Source organism: Nyctibius grandis, chromosome 4 (genome assembly GCF_013368605.1).
Source record: "Nyctibius grandis isolate bNycGra1 chromosome 4, bNycGra1.pri, whole genome shotgun sequence".
Taxonomy (NCBI): domain Eukaryota; kingdom Metazoa; phylum Chordata; class Aves; order Nyctibiiformes; family Nyctibiidae; genus Nyctibius; species Nyctibius grandis.
Window position 1 is genome coordinate 10,123,252 of NC_090661.1, and position 27,781 is coordinate 10,151,032.

The 27,781-nt window shown below is 39.4% G+C and overlaps 2 protein-coding genes across 3 annotated transcripts in view; both read left to right on the top strand.

Annotated features, from left to right (window-relative positions):
• Positions 1–873: 873 nt before the first annotated feature.
• Positions 874–2,039, top strand: PTH (parathyroid hormone). Its single transcript, XM_068400086.1, has 2 exons — positions 874–959; positions 1,766–2,039. The coding sequence occupies exons 1-2, from the start codon at positions 874–876 to the stop codon at positions 2,037–2,039; spliced, it is 360 nt and encodes a 119-aa protein (XP_068256187.1).
• Positions 2,040–7,514: 5,475 nt separating this feature from the next.
• BTBD10 (BTB domain containing 10) overlaps positions 7,515–27,781 on the top strand; it is a 30,178-nt gene continuing 9,911 nt past the window's right edge. The window contains exon 1 of one of the 2 annotated variants that reach the window (XM_068398717.1): positions 7,515–7,604. Coding sequence is in view for 1 of the 2 variants with exons in the window: in XM_068398716.1 (XP_068254817.1) it covers positions 15,019–15,119 (101 nt within the window). In the remaining variant the exon portion in view is untranslated. Of the gene's footprint in view, positions 7,605–14,998; positions 15,120–27,781 lie in introns of those variants that run through there. The other variant, XM_068398716.1, reaches the window with a different exon arrangement.

A 27,781-nucleotide genomic window follows, 5' to 3' on the forward strand; every position in this document is an offset into this window, starting at 1 on the left:
TAATAAATGCTTTTCTGACCTAGAGTAAAGCTGCAGAAAATATTGCAAAAATGGCATTGTGGAGTTTTATATTTCTTAAGTTTCAGTTACTCTGTATCAAATTTCTTGAGCTATAAGAAAAAGATGCCTCTTCTGGTTGCCAATACTGAAAATCCAAACTGGAAACTGATACTTGGACTGTGTCATTTCTGCTTGTTGTAGCATCATCAGTAATAAATATTTTTCGAATATATCCCAAGTGGCAGTTTTGCTGATGGTGTGCAAAGCAGAGTGGAATTCATACTGGCAATGCAGGATTATCACTGAAAAAAATGAGGGGCTCAATCCTGATTTCCCTTATGTAATTAAACAGGGAATGATGTAACTCAGTAAAGTTATGCCTCTATGCAAAATGGTCAAGAAAAGTGTCAGCCTCTGCATTCTAAAGAATATGCCAAAGAAATAGATAAAAGAACAAAACTTTTCACTTGCATAGCTATAAACAAGTGTTTCAACATCCTTGGAGCATATAAAGTATAAATGATTTTTAATATTAATAGTAATTATAATAGTATTAGTGGAAAAACATGGTGCTTTTCACCCATTTATCCAAGAGATGGGTACCTATATGACGATGCAGGGCAACTAAGGCTGACCAAAGTTCTTAGACTTGCCTAGGAACTAACAGTAAGTTGCTCACAAAATCAGTATTAGAACTAAATTCTTCATTTGCATTCCTTGCTCTAACCCACTTCTCAAAAAAAAAAATAAAAAATTCAAAATCACTTCTCTGATGTCTTCAACTTTTTTTCTAGACTAAATTTCCTTGGAATTAATAGAAATTACTTGAAATACAGATTTATACATGTACTCATTTGTATCTTTGTAGGCAAAATGACTTCTATAAAAAATCTGGCCAGGACTGCAATCATTTTATATGCCATATGCTTTTTTACAAACTCTGATGGAAGACCAATGATGTAAGTACATTATTATACACTTCCAAAGTTTGGAGGATGACTTTAGCTGTTCTTGAGAACACAGTCAGTTTGTCTGTATCTAAGTTTACACATATGCCAGTCTTTCTGTCCCTGCTTTTGAACCCTTTGGCCAAGCTGGCCAAATTCTGTCCTCTAGATACAGCTGTAGAGGTCTCAGATACTCCAAGTTCTTACACATCTTTTGAAAATAGGCAGCTGAGTAGAGGGAGAAAAATCATGTAAGTGTTCTCTTAGAAATATCATTGGGTAAGCTGCATCTCTTATTAGACGCTTGGGGAGGGTCTACACAGGAGAGCATCTTTTTTACTGTACAAGAATCTAGCTGGAACTCGCACTTAGACACTAACATCAGTCAGCACTGAGGCACAGATCCACAGGAAATCATGCTTCCTTAGCTCTAGTGTTCACAGAAAACTACCATAGATTTATTAATCACTAAATGCCATAGATTTATGAATCAGTCACCTATTATTGTATAAGCCCTAAGCTCATCTACAACAGCTAGAATAAATGATAAATATATAGTCAAACAATATCAGCACAAAACTGGACTACTTCCCATTTTTGATGCCTTCTCACTAATATATCCACTGCCAACAACAAATCACCACCCATCCTCCTCCTCTTCTCCAGATGTCATTCTATCCCTTACAAATTAGAAAGGTAGGTTCTACGACTCTGCATTGCGGTACCTCACAAAAGTTCCCAAACCTGGGTTTTTGAGTGAAGATCTGGAATTCAAGAAGGGCCACTGTGAGTCTCTTTCTTTCTTTTCTTTCATGCAGGAAAAGATCAGTGAGTGAGATGCAATTAATGCATAATCTTGGAGAGCATCGACACACCGTGGAGAGACAGGACTGGCTTCAGATGAAACTGCAGGATGTGCACAGTGCCCTCGAGGATGCTAGGACCCAGAGGCCTCGAAACAAGGATGATATTGTCCTGGGTGAGATACGAAGTCTGAGGCTGCTCCCTGAGCATTTGCAGGCAGCAATGCAAAAGAAATCCATTGATCTGGACAAAGCTTACATGGATGTACTCTTTAAAACAAAGCCATAATGAAAAAAGCCAGAGCATTATGTCTGTACAAGTAAGCACGTGTCTGTATAGCATTGACCAAGTAGGGCATTTTATTATTATTTATTCAAACTGCAATAAGGATTAAAGGCTCCATTCAAGTTTGTAGCCCCATTGAGTTAGACATTTCACAACCAAATAATAAAACGTATTTACAGTCCACCCATGACCATTGCTGCTAATTTCTGGCTATCTTTATCTGGCTAATATATCTTATAAATTTCCAGCATAAAAAGAAAAAGAAACCCAAAACAGTAAGAAAGTTGAAAAATCATTTAAGACCAGTTCTACTACTCTTACATAGGCAGCATTTGTATGTAATCACTAGGCCTACTTGTACTGTTAACCAACAATGAATAAATGCAGTAGAATCTGTCTCCAGAATAGGGCACCATTTTGCCTAGGGTTAAATTTTATTTAACTTTGTACTAATGAGAATATGTAAACTTATATCCACATTTATTTTCAGAAAGTGGCCTAAAATCAGATGAACAATTAATTACATAGCAAAAGCTGCATGATAATAATTTAGGATTAAAGAGTGCAAACATAAAAAATTAAAGTAGGAAGGCAAAGCTTAAGATTAAAGTACAATGGGATAAAATCAAAACAAATTCTGCATGAAATAGAATGAAATTTTGCAAAATACTGAAATGAAGGGAAGGTTTGATTACCTTCCCCTCCTCCAAAATATGATAACCTGTAATTAACTGCAGAAACAGTGGGAGCAGAGATGGTAGCACGTATCTAAGCATGGCCCTAGCCATAGAACTGGGAAATGATTCTATACCAGACAATTACAATTGAAACAAAAATCTTGCAATATATATTTTTTGTTCCTCATTTTCTCTGTAAACTATCTATCTCTGAATTTCTGTATGTTGTGTTAGGCCTCATGTGTAAGTGTTTTTTGTTTGTGAGACCAGTGGCTCTCATAATAAAATTACTCATTTTCATATGCAATTTCTTGTAAAATTGGGATCTCAGTTTGCCAAATCCCCAAAATGAGAACCATTAACATGCAGCAATCAACCTGGGAGAGGAACCATTAGCTGTAATACATTCAAACTCTAAGCAAGACTCAAAAAGAATCAGACATAGATATGGATGGGAAAAATCAATTATTATAACAATAATTTTAAAAAGCAGCAAAGACAAAATTATTTTGAATGGTATATGCACATATGTGCTTAGGACCCTTAATCATTTCTGACTAATAAGAATGTTTTCTCAGTAGGAATAGTGGTGGTTGCCTCCAAATTTGCCATTGCCAGAGCTCCAACCTAGATGAATTGCTGCTCTAAGCCGAAGTGTCTGTATGTATGTCCCCACATCGCTTCTTATTTGTGTGTTTGATGTCTAGCACGCCTTGGGGAACCTATGAAAAAATCACAATTCATTACAAATATAAATGCAATCTGCTGAAGGCTAGAAAGGTACTTGTAACTAGTGAACTGTAGTTCGTAGTCTTGGCTATACTTTTAGTAATGTAAAGGCCCTGATGCTGCAAGCAGATGGTACGCCTGTGCACATCGGTGTGCCCCACACACAGGCAAGGGTTCGATGCCACTTGTCTGTTTGTAGAATCGAGGCCTTAAAGTGCACTTTCTATTTATTCTTTTATCAGACATCTGTGCTAACGTAAAGAAATAAAATTGCATTTTTGTACCTATGTCTCACTTACGTATTACCAAATAAAGTGGACCAAAAGCTCTTGGATGTTATTTTAAAGCATAATAACTGACCGACCTGTAACTATTCTGACATAGTTTAGCATTTGGGGCAAGATTATTAAACCATTTTATTTTATTACAGCAATATAAATACAAAAATAATGATGAAAGCAATTTTTTTTCCTTTTGTCTTGCCTGCACACAAAATCACATTGATGGTTAAAGAAGAGGTGTTTACCTAGCACAAACCTATTTATGTCCCCTTACAATAATGACACACTTGCAGAAACTATATAATCTTCAAGTGCCAGATTCATAAACTGTTTCATTTTGATCTAAACAAAGAATTCTATTATCTAAACAACTTGTTACTCCCAATCTTCAGCTATCCAGTAGACGAAAGATGGTTACACATATATTTAAACTTTCTGTACACTTCAAAAAATACTTGTTGCTTACAAAGGGCTTCAGGGTCAGAAACAGACGATACACCACTGAATATCATTTAGCTAGAAATATGGCCACAGACAACTATTCTCAGCACTGTCTCATTTCTGGCTAAAATCATGTTTGCTTTGCCCACATACAGCATGACCCTTAAGAAGGACTAAAGACAGCACAGTGGCAGATGAATTAGTGCTAGGTAACGCCCATCAGAAAAAAGATGTAATTTGAATGAAATTACTAATGGTAATTATCTGGAAAACAGATTTGTTATGGCTTTTCAGCATAAACCTCTGATCAGTGTAGCAGCAGTCAAAACAGCAAAATGTTCAGAGTGGGGCAGAGGAAGTTATCAAAAATATTTTAATACCATGATATATTGCAAAGGTTCATCTTCACCTGGACTAACGTACAGTTTTGGTCATCTCTCTTTCACAGATTAAGGGGACTAGAAAGAGGATGGTAAGAAATAACAGGGCCACTGAAACCCATATATATGATAATACATACAGCAGTCAGAAAATAAATAAATAAAAAAAGCATGATAAAGATATGATGAATGAACAGTATGGAGAGATAAAGGGTGGTACCTACCTATCTTTCTCAGAGAACAAGGAAAGAGAATTAAGCTTGCACATGGCTGAATATGGAGCTTTTAGCTAGTATGGGCCAAAATGTCATCTCTAGCCAATGTCACTGGAGGAGGCAGTGGCATGACTCTTGGGTATGCTCGAGTTCTTTTCCCATGCATGCACTGAAACATGCCTTAAGTCTATGCCAGGTTGTGTACTTGAGTGTAAACAACGTAAGTACTAAGTGAGCCTGCACTTCACAACAGACTCAGACATGCATGTGGCAGACAGAGGACACTTCCTATATCCCCTGTTTTAGTGAGATAAAGTTAGAAAAGTATTAGGTCCACATCCCTTCACATCCACAGGATCAGCCATCCAAAGATGGAGTGTCTCTAGGCCTCTCTCCTTGCTGAAGAATGTGGTTTCTATGGACATGCTTCCTTTCAAGGCAGAAAACCTTGCTTTATGATCTGACGAGGGCTTTTTGCTAAGACCTATGTCCTCGAAGACCTATTCTGTGCAGATGGATATCTATTATACACACCTGTTTTTTAAAAAAATCTTAGTGAAAAGAAATATATTCATGTCTGTCACTCATGACTCATTGAAACAAGCATTAATATCAATATCCATTGTCAGGGGAAGTAAAACAGCAGGATGTGAAAAAAAAACAAACCCATGAAAAATTAACAAAGCCAGAATCACAAGAACTCTAATAAAAACTAGATACATTCTAAGATCTGTAGGTAAAACCTACTGCTGGTGATTTAACTGTCAGTGATTCGGCTTTCTTAGCTGCTTCTATGCTGTAAATACTGCTGTTTAATATTGCTCAGCTCACTGTTAAACAGCACGTAGCATCTGACTCCTCGCCTAGTTAGCACATTCTAACAGCTTTTGTGCAGGCTGCTTGGCCATCATTGTTCTGCCGGTGGATTTCTAGAACTGTGTGGTTTATCTCTGTGGCTATTGTTAAAAGGACGGAAAAGAGAGCTCATTTAACAGATTCACGTTTTGCTGTATATTGTAGTAAAGCTGCTGTCTTTTATGGGGCATTTTGGTATAGCAAAGACACAAATCCTTGCTCTCTTGCCCCCTCTTTCCCTCCTCTCCCCAATGTGCATAAAGGTGTACAACTTGTCTATCTAATATTCCCTGCCTGAAGCAGTCAGATCTGCTGATGTGTCAGGCAAGCCCAGAGGTGTACACTCACTGAATCTGTAGATTAATACTTAGGTGTCCCTGAAAGAGAAGGATGCTCTGTAAGATATATAAGAAGCACGCAAGAGGCATTGGCTGTACTGTTCCAGTCTCTGGAATCTGACAGCAAATTCGTCAACTTTCATCACCAGAGGTTAAATCAGAACCCCTGCTCAAGCTGAATATACTCATCAGTAGGATATAGATTCATGGTCCCTCTTACCTGCATGTTTTCCGTGGGAGGTCTGGTCCAACAGTGGCTTAGAAAAGCATTTTATGAGACTCTGAGAAGACCCCATACATGGTGGTTGATCCTCGCAGTGAGGCTGTCCCAAAATATCCACTGTGCAACCAGACTGGCTTCCCACAGTGCACAAAGGAGAACAGATAAACATGCAGAAGTTTGGGCAGAGATTTGCTGCTTCCCTTCCTCCTTCCAAACTCTCCACTAATTCAAATTTGCTTCAATATACTTTAGCCTCTAGACAATGTTCTGCAGTCCTTTCACATGATATGGAAGTCAGGCTCTGCCTGTATTTAATAATGATGCTATAGAGAATATCTTAGAAAAGAGACAAATATTGTCTTTAGATCTTTATACAGTTGGGGCTTGGTACTGGTTGATTGTCCCTCCAGGAGGAGTGCAAAGGGCTTAGTGTCACATCAACAACTGTGACACTTCAGTACACTGAAGTTGCCTACGATGTAGAACATGATAGTTCTGCTGGGGTATTATGGAATTAAAGCCACATCCACTAATTATATTCCTAAATACACTGCAGATTACACAGACTCTATATAACCTATAGGGTTGTAGAAACCTAAAAATTATAGATGTAATTTAAGTCAGGAACCAGTTTTAGGATGAAGGCTGAGGTAGCCGAGATGTCAGCTCGTCTAGCTAGACTGCATTATATCCTTCTTTGGCTTTTTCTTCCGTGCCAGGCAGGGACAGACGGATGCCGGTGCCAGAGCACCACGGGGCTGGACTAGAGGCCTGGGTGCTGGGTACGTGCTGCCATGTAACACCGGTAGCGGTTGTTCCTCAGAACACCTGCGTGTAAACGCTGGCAGAGCTCCAGCGGAAAGGCGGCTGCCCAGCTACCATCCCCTCACTGGAGCCCCACAGGGGAAGGTTTGGCTCCTCTGCCTCGTCGTTCCCCGTTACCTTTCGGCGGCGGCCGGCAAGCAGCAGCTCTTCCCGCCGGCGGGCGGCGCCCGCTCTCCAGCACCGCCTCTCAGGCCCTCACACCGGCAGCCTCCACCCTCGGCGGAGGCTCCGCCTGTTTGGCCGCACACCCTGCGGCGGCTCCCGGAGGGATCACGATCTGCCCCCCGCCCGCTGCCTGCGGCGCGGCGCGGCCCCCCGGAGCGGCAGCGGCCCTCAGGCAGCCCCGGGCCCGGCCCGCCGCCGGCCGGCGACCCCGTAGCAGCCATCGCCTCACGGCGCCGGCCCGCCCCTAGCAACGGCGTCGCCTCGCACCCCGCCTCGCCCCGCCCCCTGCTCCGCAAGTCCCGTCAGATCTCGGCCCCGCCGCCTCCTCCTCCTCTGCGCGCAGGGCGGCTCTCGCGAGAGGCGGCGGCGGCGGCTGCCGGGCCTGAGTGCAGCGGCCGGGAGCGGCGGGAGACGGTGGCTCGAACGCGGGGCCGCGCGGGTGAGTGGCGGGAGGAGGCGGCGCGGAGGGGCGACGGAGGGCCCGGCCCGGCCCGGGCTGGACTGCGCGGTTCGCCGCTCCGCGGAGGCTGTGGGCGGGAGCCGCCGGGCCGCTCCCCGGCAGCCAGGGCCGTTGTCGCTGCGGCCGAGCCGGCGGAGAGTGCGGGCGGCGACGTGCCCCTCCGGCTCGGCTCTCGGCCGCGGCTCCTGGGCTGTCCCCCCTCAGGGCTTGCGGAAGGCCGGCCCGTCCGTGGCTCTGCCGTGCTGCCGGCCCGGGCGAGCGGTGGCGGCCCCTGCCCCTGCGAGGGACCGGGGCGGAGCGGTGCCGTAGTCGCCCACGGGCGTTTCAGGGTGCTTTAGCCCGGCCTCCTGAGGCGTCTGTCCGCGGGCCTTGCTTCGGGTCTCCCTGTCGCCTGAGGCAGATCGTGTGCTGAAGCTTTTACACTGTAAAAGCATCGCAGAAAGAGAACCTTCGTCGGGTCACTGTGCCTTGACAACTCTGTTACGTGTGGTGTCATGAGTAGGCTCAACACTACTTAAATTACTGGTTTTAATCATATAATTTTTACCAAAACGGTATTGTTGTTTAGGACTGCCTGACAGCTATCATATGATTCCTGAGCATACGTATTTTACGTGATCCCTGAGCATTGATTTACATACTCAAATGATTTCATAATGAGTTCAATATCTTTATAAAACTTTTTCCCACATAACCTTATTTTATTTGCAGAAAAATATCGATTCCTTGAATGATGAATCTGTCATAGTACAATTATGTGTTGCAGTTGCCTATCATTTTTTTTTCTTTACATTTACTTTTGTTTCTAGCTGTTGCTTCTGTGTATTTTTCCTTTTTATCTCAGATCTGATCAAACGTGTCACTTTTTAGAACTCTTTTCTTTCAGAATTTGGATCCAGCTCCATCATAGACCTTTTCCACGTTTGTTTCTGTCACTTGTCTGGCTTCTTTGTCCAAAGCAGAGGTTGGACATTGAATCTTTTTGTTCTTTACTTTTGGCTGCCTCGTAGAATTCAAGTACATGCTTAAAACCTGCTTCTCAGTAGCCTTTTGCCTGTCATCTCTGTTCTACTTATTTTTGTTTGCCTTTTTTCTTCATGAATCATTTTCAGTGATTCATTTAAACACTACTTATCTCTGTTGTTGCTTCAGCTTTGGTGATCCTTTCCCTGGAAGGCCCTCTCTTTCATCTGAAATTTGCTATTGAATTAGGTGATCCAGAAATACAATTCAAATTATCAACTTCACACTATTTACAGTTCACTTGTTTTCTTTTATCTGAACTAAAAATCTGTCTCTACATCATCTTGTGTAGATTACCTTGAATTCCTATAGCTTGAACACAAGTACAGTCAAGAGGAACTGGCTGATTTATTTTTTTCTCTTTTTTTAACCATTTCTCTGTAGTTAAGGAAAACTGTTCCATTGTATTTCTTTTGCAGGTCTCTCTGTGGATTTGTCTTTGACTAGGTCTCTTTCTTGCAAAACAGCACAGAGGATTTTTTTTTGTCTATTAAGACACACAAATCTCCTGCCAAAAGCCTTTGCATATTACCTCTCAATTTGTACCATTTCTGTCTCAAAAACTCGTTATGGTCTATTACATCCTGCCTGTGGTCATCATTGCCATCTACTGATGATGCTGTTTGAGACTGTTCTGAGTTTTTTCAGCACATTTGTAGTTGTGCTTTTGCCCAGTGTGTTAATGCCAGGGAAACTGGGGGTTAAGAAAAATGACAAGTTAAAGCAGCTCTTGTATCGCACATTAAATTGCTTCTTGAAGCCCAGTTTTCCTTTTAAGTGCCATTATGTTTGAAGATGGTACACAGCTGATGTGTGGATGACACTGCGTATTAAATTAGTCACAAATGTCATCACCGTTGTTTTTTCTGTCACTTTGTTATAAACTGTATGCTTCCGTAGATTGTATGCTTGAGGCTGGAGCTGTTTTATGCTGTATGCATACACAAGAATCAAAATCTCGTTATATGCTAATTTCTTTCAGCGCAGCTTTCCTAGCAGTGTTGCTTAAATCTTGGCCAGGTGCTGTCGCTTATCAATACAAGTGTATCTCTTTATGTATAAAATCAAAAGCTAATTTAGAATTCATTTTAAATGTGAAAAATTATTTGGGCTTTTCTTGCTCACTGTGATGCATTGTTACTGCTGGGTACAACCATGGGTATAGACCCTGCTTGCTTCTTCAAGAAATCTACCTGATACTCTGTTTCATGCTATTCATCCTGTCACTACTGCTGAGCGTTATGAAGTCCAGTGTCTGTCTGCTTTCTGTTTTATGTTGGTGGGCCACAGGGGATGGGGCTAGTAGTAGCAGCAAGGAGTGATATCCTGCAGTGATAACCATGATTCTGCTGTTGTGTGGGAGAAGTTGCTCAATCCACTGAGCTTTTTACAGGTAGACGTAGGCTGGTTTTACGCAATGAATCCTGATACAGAGGGCAAGTTGAGAATCATCTGCCTCTTGCTTTTTAGGCTTCCCATATCAGATAGGTGTTTTATCGTCATGTTCCTTTTAGGAATTATAAAGTTTGCAAGATGGTCACTGGATATCTGTTGCTCATGGTGCTACAGAAATAAGAATATCATCAGCTTCCCGTGACTGCTCAATTTTTATTTTTTTTTTTTTTTTACTGCTTACTCATTAAGAGAAGCTTTAATCCTGACCTGCTATGATAATGTTGAGACTGTATTGCAAAGGGTGTTTCTTAGCTATGCTTTAATCAGCGTCAGTTTGATAACATTTCAGTGATGATCATTTATGAAGCTGCTTTATGTGGCTGAATTAAGGCTGATGTTTGCAACAAACTCACTTGGCAGGTGTGGATTTCCATGATATATGGTGTTTGCGTTATGAGCATGTATACTTTGAACTGTATTTCTTAATTAGAATGTCATGTCACAGTGCTTGCATTCCCAGTAAATCTTACTTGTAAATTAGTTTTTGGTGGTGTTCCTTTTGTGCTTTGATGACTAGAGGCAGCAAACAGCAGACTGCCGTCCCTTACAGGAAGTCTAAATAATCTGAATCTTGGAGTTTCTCCGTCACAACTAATGCCAGGTTTTGTCCTAGCTGGCAACTTGTCTAATGGATTTTTCTGATTATCCTGGTTCACCTTTACAGTGTATTTCACTGATGGAGCAGGTTAGAGCAGATGAGCTTCTGAAACCTGTCCTACTTTAGGAAATGCTTCTGACCAAGGCTTAAAGCTGAGTAGCTGCTTGAAGTATTGTGTTAGTTATCTGAATGGTGTCTTCTGTACTGACAGCTGGAGCAGTTCTTTGTTCCACCTGATGACCTGATGTCCAGAAGATGACATCTGGGGCCTCTGCCTCAAAACTTCAGGCTATTTTAATAATCTTTTTTAGTGAAACTCCAGAGCTTTGCAGCCTTACAAGTATTCTCAATAAATACAGCGTGGCTGGATGGCTTGATATGTATTGATATTGGCTGAGATTAGCTTTACTTCTTTCCTGAAAGATTTCCAAAGAACATTCCCCCCCTGCCCCGCCCCCCAGTTCTTGCAGTACCTTGAAGAGTGCAAGTCCTGTATCTCACGAAAGTGTATGACCACTTCTGTCCAGCATCTGATGTTGTCTAAGTCCTGCTTCATCTGCTGTACATCTTTTATGCATTGTGTTTTGTCATAGCACAGAACTGAATATGCTTTAAGTATTATTTAACATAATCTGTTCTACAGCTGTCACAAGTTAGTGTATGATACATCCTTTCACAAGCTCTTCCAATAGTGGTGTAAACACATTAATAACTGTATTTTGCAATGCCTGGGGTGGCTCTGCCATGTGGACTATTAGCTTCCCAAACCCACTGGGTGTCTGTTTTTTCAATTCCCTTGTATTTCAGTAGCCTATAACTTTCATAAATTAGGATGATTCTGGCTTCAAGTTGATGTTAGCAAATCTGAAGTGTTGTAGCTGTCTGTGTTCAAAGCTTTGAAAGTTAAAGTCTGCTTCCTGATTTCCTCTTTTACACGATTATTCCCTGTGCTAATTCTCTGAAGCATTACTTTCTGCAGAGGGCTAAGAAATCATTCTTTACACCTGGAGGATTGCTTGTTGGGTAATTAGAATCGCAGTCGGTTTGGCCAATATGACAGTGTTTTCTGATCTACAAAGGATATTTGGATTTAGTGGTTTTTTTTTTTCTTCTTTATTTCATGTGCTTCCAGTGCCTTTTTGCTTTTACCAACATTTCAGATGCAGTTCCTTGATTTCATGGGAGTCATTGAATAGTATTTGGGGCCATGTACTCTTGCAGTTTTTTCGTTTTATACGCAAGGCCAGAGTTCCACAAAAATGCTTTCTTTACTGCCCACAGTGTGAATCATGCAAAAAAAAAAAAAAATCACTTGAATCATACTTGAAGCATATTGCAGAAAACAGTGGATTTGCAGAAGTGTTTAAAAATTAATCAGGAGGACTAGTTAGTTACTTTACTGAGTTTATACAGCATTTGCTAATTGAAAAACTTCTGTTTTCAGTAGAGAAAAGCATCAAAAATGTTGCTAATTTATTGCCTTACAGGTTGGTTAAAACCCAAAATAAAATTGATAAATACATTTGTTTATAATTTGCACAAAAGTGCTATCAACAATGGTCAAGAAGAAAAAAAATTGGCTGCATCACAGCAAATTGTTTCTTAGAGAAGTGTTATTTGTTAAGATCCTACTGAGTGGAGGATGGAGGGAAGACTGTTTCTTGTTCGCAAGTTCATAGAGTGACACACTTGGAACTGTATTAGAAGCTTCACAAGATGTGGCTTTGGACACTTGCAGATTGTTTACCTTCTTTTCATAACTGTGCTCTAGTTCTGAGTTGTGTGCCAGTCTGGTACTTCATCAGTGACACTGCTGGGGTTCCTCACATGCTTTAAGCTGGGAAAAGGGAATACTGTTGTTCATGAGGAGCAGTCCCGTTTGGTTGTTTCTGTCCTTCTGTGTCATCTATTGTTTGTAATGGTTTAAGCATGTAGCTGCGTAGCAAAGCAGATTGAGGAACTGATCCTACTTAAAACAATCTTTTTCCTTGAAGTGTATGTGAACCTATACCCTCCTGTTGAATCTGTCACTTTCATTAAAGGAAAGATGGGGAGAAGGCAGAAAGTGTGAGGTAATTTAAGGAAGTGACTTTAAATTTGCCTTTCAGCTGCAGTTCTCATAAAAGCAGCAACTTCTACACGTCTTTCCAGTGCAAAAGCTAAATTCAAATACTGACGTCTTACTTCAATGAAATGAATAAGAACTAGCTGCTGGATGACAACCTGTTTCTCATTAAGACACCTGTTGGTCCATACCTGAGAGGGTGAGGTGTTTATAAGTCTGTTAAATGGTTTTAAAGGGAAGAGAGAATTCATGGGAACAAACAAAAGCTTGAAAAGAAGCGTGTGGTGCTAAATAAGCCCGTCGCTGTGGTGCTTCAGCAAATATGGGGGTCAAAGCAGGACCCTGTGGTAGTGAGTAGCTGGGAGTGTTTGCAAGGTGGGAGCTGTGGTGTTCCGCTGGGAGATGGCTGGTCTTTGCTTTTTGTGCTGAACTATGTTGTTACCGCACCTGTTAAGACTCACTGTGTGTTTTGCTTGACTGACTCAATCTAATGAAGACAATTTGTTTCAATTCAGGATAAAAGGTGTCTTTATTTTTGCATTGCTTGTGTATGGAAAATGGTACATTGTGTTGCATCTGAGTTCGGAATGACTGCTGCTGAAGTAACTTGCGACTGGATTTGTAAACGAGCCTTCCTTCCCCTTATCTCCTTAATAATACTACTTCTGTTCTGAAATAGGTTGTAGGCTTCTCCTTGTTAAGCATCTAAACACACCTGATAAATGTGTGTAAATCCTATAACCTTCTATGTTTGTGTAGTATTGTCACACATTGACCATGCTTTGCTAACTGAATTTCCAGGTTATACATGATGAAATGCTTATTTGGGCTTTTTGTGTTTTTTTGCATGAGAAAGTTGAGTCTTTCCTGTAATTTTAAATAAAATGTTTTTTCCTTTCCTGACTCTATATGGACACCTGACCATACGAGTCTTCCAATCAAAGTGTGTTTAACTATAGAAACGGTAACAGGAAAAAAACCCAACCCTGTGGTGGAGATTGTATACTTGGTATAAAATCTGTTTTCTTTGTTAGAACTGAACATGAAGAAAAAACTCATATGCAACTAACATTTTTAAGAAGCTTGTTCTCTACCATTCCCTTGTAATAAAAATTTTTTGGATCTAAATTTAGCTAAGAGAATCTAAATTTGTCAGAAGAGCTTTTCTATATTCCATGACTAGAGGAACATTTATTTGAGAAGTTACCTTGTTTTAAAGAAGTCTCAATTCCTTTGGGACTTGCTTCCAAAAAGGATAGGTTTCATTTAATGTAATAGAAATATAATAAAGGGGGGGATGTGAGGAAATACATGTTTCTAAAATATTTAGCTTAAAATTTAGAGAAACATAGTAAGCTTGTCTTTCCATTACTTAGTAGGCTTATCTATCTGTAATTCGTTTTTTTTCCAGATGCTGTACAATCATCAAGTGTTCACTTGTGGCCACTTTTTTGTTTTTGTAACCAGGTCATTCTGAACTGTACAACTGTCTTGACACAAGTGTCACTTATAGGTATGACCTGAACACCAGTCATTTAAGATTAGCTATCTTTATGGACAGTCACAAGGTTATTTTATTTATGAGTGAATTTTAGTGGGAGTTGAACATAATATTGGATCCCAGTCAAGGAAGGATGGGCTTATAATGTCTATTTTTCTGTTTCTGTGACTTTTCTGCAAAAGTAAGTGAAGCTGGACTACACTGAGTATTTCTAAGGATTGCTGTTGATTCCGTTTTGGAGTAAGGACTCAGATATAACTGTTTGTTAATCTTAATTCTGTTTTCTTCTTGGGCAGCCATTGAAATTGTAAAACTGTTGGTCTCTCTTCTACAGTTGGGATCTTTCTTTGAATTAACTTTATACATTTGAAAGAAAATGATTATGTATTTGCCTTGTGTTTTATAACCAGTGACTTTTCTCTTTGGACACAGTGAAATTAATTGTGGCAAGATTGAAGTTGTCTGCCAACATGTTGGAACTATATTTTTTTTAACAAAATAATATTTTAGTGCAGGTATCAGCAAAATGTATAGAAGATTATTGTCATGCAATTTAGAAATTGTGCCTCAGTATATCCTGCTTTCTGTAATCTTTATTTAAAAAACCAAAACGTAACAACACTAAATTCTGCATGTCTAATTTTTTTTTCTGTGTGGCATTATTTAAAGGTAAACACTGCTCTCTTAATGTAGGTTGTGAGTGCTGCATGTGTGCTTTTCAGAGCAGTAGTGTGAGGAAGCTGGCAGTGGAATGGCAGGACGGCCTCATCCTTATGACAGTAACTCCAGTGATCCAGAGAATTGGGATCGGAAATTGCATAATAGACCTCGTAAACTTTGTAAACATTCAAGGTAGGTGCTATGTACCATCTATTGCATCTCAAAAACGACACCAAAAGTCCATTCTAAAGGCTACTGTATCTGGTTGTGGCAAGTCCTGTCATAAATTTTGTAGCTATTTTTAAAAGGAATGCTTCTTAATTCTTTTAAAAGATATTTTCTAACCTAACTGATTTGTCAGCTTCCTTAATCTGTGCTTAGATTTGTTTTGCCATGGGTGGGATTTTAGTCTTTTTTAAAAACTAAATACCTTGTGTGCATATCAAGACACCAGTTGAGTAGCTAAACAGATGAATTTTTTGGGGTGCTTACTAGGAGTTACTTCCTGTTCATCACTTTTTAGTTGTTGGTACTCTGTTAAGTAGCATACTTAAAAGAAGTGCAGCTTGTTCACGTGATAACTAATAGTTGCTTGCATGCAAGTATCACGCTCTATAGCACTTTCTTTGTAATGCTGCGTGTCACATCTTGCTTTCACCTGCATGTTTTACTGTAAGAGTGTTTCTTAAATGCTTCTTGATTTGAAGACATGAAGTTAATTAGTGTTTTTCCAGCATATAGTGTTAAAAAATGAACTAAGCAAAGCAGTTAATCACCTTGCAAATGTATGTGAAGAAGCATGTTACTGGAAATATATATAAGCATCCAAATAAGTGTGTATCTTCCAAATACTTTTCCCTTTTAGAAGTGCTAAATATAACTAAAACATCTCTGTGAGCTAGGGAAAATTCTTCGTGATTTAAGCTTTCTCATTTGCAAGATGATGGGAAAAGAATTAAGGAGCACACTCAGTAACAGCAACTTAATTCACATTTTTATTGCATAGATTTAGATAAACTGGACTCAGGTATTGCCTAAAGTATTCTATGGACAATTAATATTGTGGGTTATTTTACTGTCATTAGATCTTGGATAACTGTGAGACATCCAAGAAGGCAGGAAAACAGAATGCACCAATAATTAAAAGGCTTATAGGGAGACCCATGTAATTATAGGCCTGACTGTGATGTGAATAATGGGACGGTTAACACAGAACCAAAGAGAGTGGCTGATGCTACTGGTCAGTATAGGCTTATGGAATATAGCTTTATACAGCTGATTATCTTATTAAGATGATGGTGTCTGGTAGGTTGTTGATCTGTGCTTCTTATTTAGGATCAAAATGTGGTGCAGTATCAGCAAATGAACAAGATAGATATAATAGGGCATTGTATGCGAGTTGAGGACTGTTTGCTGTCAGGTCTCAGAGTGTGATTGTAAATGGGTGATTCATTGCTGAGTACAGTTCATGTAGTTCATCTCTGATCCCATGCTGCCTCCCATGACTGGTGATCTGGAATAAAACCTAAAACTGGTATTGATGCAGATGACCCATGATGGGGAGTGCTAAATAATGACAAGGACTCATTAATAGCTTGTGATCTGAGTTGTTTGATAAACTGGGTACAAATAACCATGCATTCTTCCTGTAACTAAACACAAAGTTAAACATTTAGGAACAAAGAATGTAGGCCATTTTTGTAGACATCAACTTGTGATCATTGGTAGTGTTGGCACTGTAAAGAACATTGTCTCAATGAGTATTAATTGAATGTTAAGTCTTCAGTAGCATCATATGGTCAAAAGGGGTAATGCAGCTGTTGGATATGGAGTTATTGGAAGTCTGATATCAGCAGTTCAGGGAAGATTTTCATTGGAGGGGACTCTGAAGACATAGAAGTTACTAAATATCTTTCAGGACAGGGAAAACTCAAAGGTAAAGTAATGACATTTCCATCAGTCTCTAAAGAGCCTTGCAGAAACAGCATTATGATGATGAGCTTTAGTCAGTAGGCAAATTTGTAATAAAGTGTAGTAGCTAGAAGCTGAAGCTGGGTAAATCCAGTCCAGAGAAACAGTGCACATGTTTTACCACGGGTGGTCTGTTGTGGATTATCTGTTTTGGGGAAATGCTTAAATAAAAAGCTGTGCAGCTTTCTGAAAAGGTTATTTGATACAGATAGGAGTTAACTTAAGGAAGTCTATGGCCTATGCCTTTCAGGAAGGCTGCTGTTGATCACTTTGTATGATCTGAATTCAAGGTTCACACATCAGAAGGTATGAAATCTGTGCCTCTAAAATAATTGCAGCTAAGCTGGACATATTTCTGGCAAAACACAATTTGTGTTTCCAATTAAATGCTGAACACCCTGTGTTTTATGGAAGCTTTAATGTGAATGGTAGGGATATAGTATTTAGGCTAACATCTGATTCCCCCCCCCCCCCCCCACCCCCTCCCAATAATGTAGACCCATTTTGGAAATCTTTGAGAATGAGAATCCAACTAATAGTTTGAAATTGTAATAGAATAAGGAATAAGTTAAGGAGAAATATTTTGTTACCTTGTTCCTTTGAGATACTTGATTACTTTGGAGAATTCAATTATTGGAAAACAGTGTACTTTATTCAAAAGCCTAAACAAAATAATTGGATTTTGGGTAGCTGAATATAGACATATTGCTATCATTTCTGACTTAATTGACACTTCTTTTACAGACAAGTGAAAGTCTGTGTGAAAAATGCAGCGTGAGGGGAGAAACACTTTTGGACTGCTTTGTTAAAAGGTTTGAGTACTGCAGTCTTATTTGTCTTGCACTTTCAAAATATGCCTTGTTATCATAAGGGAAAAAAAAATACTTCAGGTTTGAAAAGTGTAATGGTGAAATAAGAACTTGATAATAAATCTAAACAAGAGGGAAATATTTAAGATAGATGCTTTGTTTGTCACTTCTTGGTGCTTTGGAGTGTTTAATCCTCCAGCCTTAACATTCTTAAAATAGCTTAGATAATTTTCTAGACTCATGGAAAACATAATCTAGGACTGTGAGCTGCCCTTCTGTGTGCAAGGCTTATGCGGCAGCAAGGATAACCACAGGACTCGTCTCCCTTCACTGCTCTGTCTGTTTGAGGCAAAGGACGTGTGGCAAAACTGTCTAAGGGGGTGTATGTACGAAACAGTTACCCAGGTTAGCATTATCTTTTTCTTTCTACTTTGGTGAGTGTCCAATTTTTGAAACCTCTGGCAAGTTGTACTGTTGTTTTCTCTCCTCCTTTTTCTTCCTTGTTCTGAGGTGGGCAATGTAACAGAAAACTCGGAAGGGAGAGATTCAGAAAATAAGGACCAAAAATATAATGCAAATGAACTGGTATAAATCTAAAGAGCCTGACAAGAAGAAATTATATGGTGTTAAAGCTGACCGTAACTAATGATACATCTTGTTTCTCCAAGCTATTACAAAAATCTTTGAGATGCTTTTTATTGAAGTACCAGAGTAAGATGGAAGAAAACTTTCAGGAGCCATATGTTGACTAAATGGTGGCTAAGGTTCAAGTAAATGGTCTCTGGTTCATATTTTCATTATTAGGTATTGCTGTTCTGTATTTTCTATTTAATTTTTCATTGGTTATTAGCTTCCCACATGTAATTTCTCTATAGTGCTGTAGTTTTTGTTGTTGTTGGGAGACTTTAATTCTAATTCTGTTGTACTAAGTGCTTTCTCTGGAGTTGTGGTGAAAAAACTGTGGCTTAAATTTGCCTCTTCCTTAAGATTTGTTCTGGATTTAATTTTCTAAATCTGCTTCTGTTTTGATAGTTCCTTGTTTGTTCATTCTATTTAGATAGTATTAGATTCAAAGTCCTGGCTGCCCTACTGCATTAATGAACAAAACGTGCTGTGCTGTGACTCTGTTGCCATCGCTCTTGAACCTCTTGAATCTTGGAAAATCTTCAATTTCTTTGAAAAATTTTCCATAGATGACAAGTTATTGTGCAGATGCTGAATGCTGAGAATTTTTTTCCCTAATATTATTTTTGCATGCTGGGAGGATGCATTCATGGGTTGTGAATGGAAGTGCCACTTGCCTCAGCATTTTGTAAATAAATGAAGCATCCCCAGAAGGGTCCTTTTCTCATTTCTGGAATGATATCAGAATGTATAATCTGTTTTCCATTGCAAGATGGGTTTTATTTCTCTTCATGTAAATTGGATTTCTTCAGTTGAACATTTTATAGCATGGGGCAGGCCTGCACAATGTACGACATGAAAATAATTAGTCCTGCTTTTGCCATGGGCTCAGGTCACAGTCTATGAATGACCGTGCATCATCTGCTTTAAGTTAACTGCAAACATGCTTGCTCTTAATTGTAATGTGGTATTGGCAGATCAAGATCTCTTCATCTAGATTTTATTGGCACCAGGATGTAAATCCCTCAGAAGAAATTCAGATGGGCTGTGAAGACATGTTCTTGGAATCTAGAAAAATGGGTTGCACTCACTGATGGCTTTCAAAAACATCAGTGTAGCAATCTTTTGTAAGGTATCTAAGGTGTAGTGAGTGGCCTTAAACAGTTAGGGTTTTCGGGGTTTTTTTCTTCCTTTTTGACATCCTTCACTTCTGAAATGGCAGCTTGTGGACACTGCTGAGAAGGAAAAGTTGGTGACTTTCTGTGCAAAAGCACACACTAAATCCTTTTGAACTTACCCAGCAGACAAATGACCTTTTCCAAATATCATCAGATATTATTTGTGGTGAACTTTGGCATCATGCAGAACTTGATCAGACCCTGACTTAATTAATTAAGACATAAAGCACTTTAGAGGTTCAGCGATTATGCTCAGAACTATTATGCCCTAGAATTTTTACAGACAAGTCTTCTGCATTGCTGTCTTCTTTCTGCTCTGAGAGTAAAAACTATAATGGCTAGATACAGGTTCAGTAAGTGTTTGGACCAGTTCTTTTGGATTTGAAATTCTGAAGGTGATTTTTAATAGATGCAGGTACTTTCCAGTTCCAAGGAAAATATGCTTCTGAGTTTCTTAAACTTTGATTTTTACCTAACATCCCATTTTGAAAATGGAGTAGGAATTGGCATATAAATAAGGAATTGGTACATAAAAGACCAGTTTTCTTTTATGGAGGTTGTGTATTTGGGTAGCTTGACAGAAGTCATAAGGTATGAATATATACCTACCTACAGGTTAATTCCTTGCTGCTTGAAAAATCCCTTTGGCAACTTCTGAGATTTTTTTTGTTGTTTCCTTCCTGAAATGGAACTGAATTACTAAGAAATACACTCCTTATGGTTGAGAGAGCCCACTGAAGACCAAAATTATGTGAATATTTAAGAATTTTGGAGACGAAAGTGTTCGCAGAGTGGCTGTGTTGAGCTGAGGGAAGATCCTGTAGCTCTCCCCAAATCAAGCAGAGAATTCTTTCTGAGGGCTTCCTTACTGGAGGTGGACCCCTAAGTGAAGTGTGACTCCTGGATTGTGCTTCTACAAGATTTTGATGGATGCACGTCCTGGCCTGAGGTGTAGTTTCATGGGAATCAGGAGCTAATCCATCCGTGGCATGTTCTTTCTACCTGAAATAAGAATAAATGAGAACAAAACATGTTAATTCTACTACGGAGAAAACACCCTGTCTAGGGAAACGGTGCTGAAAGAACCGGGGTGCACTTGCAGTTTTTCTTACTGCTGGGGGACTGTTCTATTGCAGGCAAAAAAATGCCTGAGGAAGAAGGTTTTTCCAGCATGATTTCTGTATAGCTTATTATAGCCGTGTCTTCCATGACTTATTTTGAAGGGAAGAAAAGGCTTACAAGACTGTGATCGTTATTCTACCCCTGGGGCATGGGAAGGGTGGTTGTGTGAACCCCTCACGAGACCCTAAAAAGAGGAGAAAATTCACTGGCTCAGGTAATTGAAATTGTGTGAGCAGAAATTTTCCTTCTGTGTCTAAAGATCTGACTCTTCAGTCTTGAATGCTGATGCTCTCCTGCCTTTCTAATCACAAGTCTCGTTTTTCTTACTGACATCATCTTTATAACAGCAGTGTTTTGCAGAACAATCCCCCTTATTCCTTCAGCTTTCATCATATTTTAAATTCCACTCTACCACTTATGACATCTTGATTTTTATTTATTGTAAGACTTGCTTTTAAACTATTCCTCCAGTGTATTGTGGCTCCTTAAAACAGCCTACAGACTTTCTAAAAAGAATCATTTAAAAAAAGCTGTAGCATAATGCTTGCTTATCCTCCCCCAAAGAAAAAACCTTTAGAAAATTTTATCCTGACATGTGCATTAATTTGCTTTGTTGCTTTCTGTGCTCGGTGGGCTTGACTTGTCAAGCATTTGATGACCTCTTGATCTGAAGATGCGCTACATCAGGACTTGTTGAACTGATTTCTAATCAGTAAACATACTGATTAGTATAATTATATACTAATATTTAGATTGTCACAAAGTGGAGTACATTTTTTCTGGCTTAGACTTGCTGGAAAAGGGATGTTAGTAGTTAAAAAGTGGAAGCTGTGCTGCCTTGTTCTCAAAAGGCTATTGCTGTACCTGCTTATGAACTCAGTGAAAGGTGAATTAATTTTAAATATTAATCCAGGCAGACTTTACAGGAACAAATTAACCATCCCCTGAAACTTGCTTGGATTTGTCTGTCTTGAGTGATCACGAACACAAATGAGAGACATGACAAGAGAAAGTTAGCAATAACCTTTTCAGATGTGGTGTTTGTGTGCTGAAACCCGACAAGCTGGCAAGACTAGAAATAGCTTCGCAGATGGTACTTGGCACGGTACCGAGCAGCTCTCCTCTCGCACGCTCCCCACCCTGCCTGTCAATCGCGGTACCCAATGGCTGCTTAGAGATGGGGAAACGGCAAGTATGAATTCAGCTCACAGGAGGCTGCGAGGTCAGACGTCAGTATTGCACTACGCATGGCTGAGTCAGTGACTGTGAGAAATTGAATTGAATTAATATCTAGAGGGGTTTGCGTCTTTGAACACTTAATGGACTGTATAGCTACAATCTCTTATCCTTGAGGGGAAGATGATGGAGGAAAAAGTAAGGCTCGCTGATTGTGCGGTGAACTCCTGAAGAAATGATGGAAATATCAAATATGCTGAACTTAACAAGTAATGCCAAAGGATGCTGATCTGGCTTTCAAAGCTGCCTTCTTGGAAGGAACAGAACTCCTTTGTGCTCTGATTTCAAAATTATTTCCATGCTTTTGTGTTTCCTCCCTGATAGATACAAGAGGAAGGTGCGTATCTGTTAACAGGAATAATCTGTGGGCATTGTTCAGGAGAAGAATGAGAAAAAGGAAAAGTACTGTCTTTTGTGTGCACTGGTCAATTGAAATGTCTGCTGACAAAGAACAGACTTCAGGGGGAGGAAGAGGGGCATAAGCATTGTCATTGTGTAACTCCTAGTAATATGAGCAGAGCAGATTTCTTTTCTTCTAAAGCCTTATAGCATTGTATCTGTAACTTGGTGTATAGATAAAGCTCTATATCCCTATTCTACAAGTGTTGATTATGTGAATCATCCTAGGAAGGGATTGGGTCTAAGTTTATATTTTAAGAAGACTTAGTTAATGTAAGTTTTAGAAGATTAAGGGACGGAAAAAGGTAAAAATCTTTGTTAGTATTCCACTGCTGTGTCCTTTTCATTTAGATAAGGTTTTAGGGGTAATAAGTATATTGGTTTAGCACCATAATTCTGTGTAGACAAGAGCTGGTTTTATAAAACAAGTCTGTTTATTGGCAGTATTCAGTAGGATGCACGTGAAGTTTTTGTATTGGAATACAGGCTAATTGTTTTGGCAGTAGAATTAATTCAGTTTAATGACTTCTTTTAATCATTAGTAATATATTCAGAGCAATATGTTCTTGTGTATAAAGACAAACTGAAACTTTCCTTCCACAGATGACTCCAAAGAATCATTAAATTGAAGAGCATTTACTTTTTTTTTAAAAACAGCTCTTCCTTTACTGCAAAAATAGGAAGCATACCACTATGACAATTGTGCCATTTTGATGGTATTATTTTTCCTCCTTTACATCATGTTAAATAGGTTTGCTTCAATAAAGCCTTGAGCTTGTTTGGTTTCTTTGTGAGGCAGCTTCTTTTAAAGAAAATGCCTCTTCCCTTTACAAAGGCAGAGCTTCCTTGGTCCTTGACTGAGGGGGAACGTCAATTCTGTCACTGACTTTAAGTTCTTGAATGGATGCAGTGCTAGTGTCCCAGTGTTCCTTTGGAGCCAGGAAAAACTGTATATTGAATTTGTGAAGATTGTCTAAATATACCAATATTCATAGGAGTTTTGATTGGGTTTTTTTTCCCTCCTGTAGGGAAGTAATTGTTAAAGCACGACTGTCTTATCTTTCCTTTATAAACTTTTGGGTACTAGGTAGTCTACATATATGGGACTTTTTCCACCTTTAGTGAATGAGGAATTGAGGCTGTGGGTTTAAAATGTTGGGGTGGGTTTTTTTCGTCTCTTACAGTTTTAAATTACATGTGATATGTTGTTAAGCACACAGGAGAAACTCTTGCTTATAGGCTGGTGTTGCGCCTCACTCGTCGCCCATGACTTCCGCAGCACAGTGCACAACTAATGGTCATCGGCTGGGAAATTAATTGAAAGTTGACGCTGCAAATACTTCTTTTCAGAGTGAGGTAGAGATCTGAAACTATAATGACTTTCTTGGAGGCTTGAAGTAATGCACTGTGCAGAGCACCATTGACTGTTGTAGGCTGAAATTACAGATTAATATAGTTTGGCAGCCAGGTGCCGCATGAGACCAACGGCTTCCCGGAACTTTTAATTATCAGTGGTTCACTGCTGTTTGAGAAGTACTGGTGTTTTATCTGGTCTGCATAATGCTTCTGTGAGCCACAATACTTCCTAACGGTTTGCGTGTTCTTGCAAATAGGGCAGCTCTGCTTTTGTCAGTCACGTTTCCATCGGTGTAGGTAGGTAGCTGCGTCGACACAACTGTGGAGCTCCCTAGTGAATGCGGTTTGGCTCGCCTGCATCGCTGGGGACAGGCTTGTAGTTAAAGTTCCGCACGTTCCTGGTATAGAGTGAAGGGGTTTTGCATTTCCCTGCACAAACAACCTCCTGTCCCCAATGGCCTCGTTAAGGGGAAAAAACGATATTGTTAACAAGTCTTTCTATCAAAAAAATCAAGAGTATTTTGTAGTTCTAATGTCTTCATTTTTTTGAACACTTGCAACTTCTTCTAAAGCCTCTTTGCAGGAAAACACAAGCCACGGGTCGTCTTTGTTATGTACTGGCCACGAATGTAGCTCCTTTTTCAGACTAACTGATAGAGGAGCTCAGTGACACAGTTTTCCTAGTCAAATATTGCAGGGTAAAGCCAGTGACTGTTTCTTCTGACATACTAGATTCCACTTCTTTATTTTCTCTTTGTCCAGATTTAAGCTCATTTTAGTTGTCTTGTTTATTGTACAGGAAAGTTGTATTTCAGTGGTAGTATTTATTTGAGTACACACGCTGTCGAACAAATGGAACTTCAGATTTTGTCAGGTATATATCCAACAGATCAAAGAAATACTTTTTTTGTGTGTGTGTGTGTACTGTGACTTAACAGTGATGAGGTTTAAGATTGACATTTTAGATGGTTGTCATTAAGGTGAGTGAAGATTCATGATTTAGATGGTGCTGTCTCAAGCCAAACTGCTTGAATTCTCAGAAATCTTGCAATTTTGGCTTGCATCTTCTGGCTAATAGACCATGTGCCATTCTCACAGTTAGCATTAATATGTACATTAAAGGGAGGAAAGTACAGCATAGAAGCAAGCAAATGAATGATGTGACTAGCTGCAACTTAAACAGCTCTTTGAAATTATTTACTAATCTTATCAGTTTCAGAAACAATTGATTTAATATTTAAGGATCTTCTCCAGCTGGCGGCCTCTGCCTCTTTCGTCGTGCGGTGTGCTGAGTCGATGGCTCACGTGTCCACACTGGCAGCGGGAGGCACATTAACCTGCGCACGCTGCCCCTCTCCTCCCAGGCTTGCTGGCTGTACGTGCCACGGCAGAAGTAGTCCCAGTTCCGATACTGGGAAGGTATAGCTGAAACAGTCGTGCCCGGTGTGTTTAGCCCTTTTATTCAGACATGACTAAGGAGGAAGTATGATGCCAGCTGAGTCAGTATTACTTCCTGTAGCACCTGTTTTTCTCAACCTCTTTAAGGAGATTATTAACTAGGGTTTGCCCTACTTCAGTGTGAACTCTGAATCACTGCTTAGAGGGTAATGTAGCTTTAGATGGTTTCTGGATTAAGAACCGCATTTTAATTGGCTTCTCTGTTAAAGGGTAATTCGTGTCTGCTCTGCCAAAATGCGTGATAAGCCTGCATATCCTTACAGTGGTTCAGTTTCATTTTTCATGTTTCCCATATTTAAAGCAACTAGAGAGCTTTAGCTATTGAGAAATAGTGAGTCATACATTTTGATACTATAAAATGTGGCACCTGCAAAACTCTGGTTTCTCACAGCATGGTTAGAAATATTATCAGGGCTAGGATCAAAGTGCTCCTTTAACAAAGGCCTGATCACATGGCGGTTTATTAGGATTTGCTGAGATATTTTGTCACAGGACTGCTATGCATGTGTTTGAGTACTCCACACACACACATGCACATATCCCCACCCATCCCCTTTGTTGGATAGTTGGTTATACCATGATGCGCAAATGCAAACGTGCAGATGAGATACAGAGGTTCTTTCTTTTTTTTTAAAAAAAAAAAAGAAAGTTTGACCATTTCTTGAGAAGTTTAGCTGTAGTAGTAATGAATGTCATCATGTTAAACAGGGGCCAGACTTTGGTTTCAAGTTAGATTTTAATTATAGGCTGTAATCCACACTTCTGATAATTTGTTGGCATATTTTCTACCTGTTAAAATGGTTGTGTTTTGTATGCATATATATGGAAGAAAAGGTGCAAAGGCTTTCCTAAATTGTTGATGTTCTTGAAAGGGAGGTTTGTAGATCTCACTTTTGCGCAATTCACTTTCATAATCAGAATTTACATTCCTCTAACAGAGAAGTTAAACAAGTAGGGAGACACATTAGCCATGCTGAAATGCTGTATATCTTAATATATTCAGCATTGTATTGGAAGTCCTGAGGAAAATTCTGTTTCCTTTTAATGAAAGTGGTTGAATCATCTTTCTTCTTGGGCTGTGAATTTGAGCATTTCCAGCCATAAGCAAGGCTTGCAGTTCTTTTACCTTATTCAATAAACCTTTGGCTGACTTCACATCCTAAAGATGCATGTCTTAGTGCAGCATATTTTAAGCTTGGCAGGAAAACAGTATTGCAGTAGATTCTCTCTGCACCAAACTTCTGCTTTATCGAATATGAGATCCCTCCCTCATTCAAATGGGGTGGGGAGAAGCTTGTGTTCCTTAGCTGAGAGGTATACTTCTTATTCTTTGCATTGTGCTAATACTAATTTTGTGCCAATGTAAACTGCTTAAGATCTATCAGAGCCTTTTTGTTCTGATTTAAGCTCCTCTTATCGGTCACTGAAACCTGAAGCTGAAACATGTCATGCTACATGTTCACGTTTCTGAATAGTCTTGATTTTTTTTTTGTCATTACCTCTGAGCAACTTATAAAGAGGACATTCTGCACAACTTATTTGTACAGTTCATGCTTTTAAAATTTGTTGTGCTTTTCTTAGCTGGGTCATTATTCTTACCTCTTTGTGTTCTTGAGTCCTACAGCATTCCTAGTAGTCATATTTCAGGTCTCTTGGTAAAAGTTGTGGGATTTGCAGGCTGTGAGCAAGTGGGGCATTGAGGCTCCTGCGGGAAATTATGTCCCTTCTTTGTCAGACCTTGTGCAGACGTCTGTCTTGGTTATCCAGTACCTGAGGCTTTTGGAAAGTTCTTCAGTTAAACCCATAAATGAGTGTTGTCATGCTCACACTTGAAAGGCAAATAGCAAAGGAACTGTTTAGGAAGGACACAGGTATGTCTGCTGTCCTGATATAAAAATTTCTGTTTTAAAGAGTACAAATAAAAGGCGTAAGTATTTTTGATAAAATTCAACAATAGCTGTTTCAAGTTGATATTTAATTTTCAGTTAGTTTCTGAGAGTACTGGATCTTGAAACTGACTGGTTTTGTTGGTAGGTTTAATAATTAATTGCAAAATGTAATCAGTATCTTAATTTAAGGAATGTATCATAACTTAATCACAGCCTAAAAATATCTTAAACTGTTACATTAAAACTTGCTAGTTTAGAACAAATGTCCTACTTGTCACTGACAGTGCTGTAGGTCTTGGCTTTAATAATATAGTTCATAAGTTTTGCTGTCTGGGTTGTAGTGACTTACTATTGTTCCTTCTAGGAGTAACTGAAAATTTAAAAAAGAATGCGCAGACAAAAACCGCTTGGCTGCTGTGTCTCGATGTCCATCAACTAGTTTAAGGCTGATCATCTTTGTGAAGGGCAAATTGCAAAAAAAAAGTGAAGTCAGTACTAAAAGCCTGTGCTCGGAGAAGTTTTACAAAACCGGTTCAATGATTGGAAAAAATGATGCCTAATTTTTAATTTCATGGTTTGATTGGAACATTTAATTTAACAGTAAGAATCAAAATAAAACGCTCAGTTGTATTTGACTTGAACAGGACTTACCTGTTCTGGAAGGGATTTCTGTGAATACAGGTTCACAGGCAGGCTCAATTGATCAGGCAGTGTCTCTACATCACACAGCAATAAACAGGTAATTCTTGCTGTCCACTTGATGTTCCAAATCACTGTTCGTGTTTGTAAGTGTAAATCATGTTTATACTTAC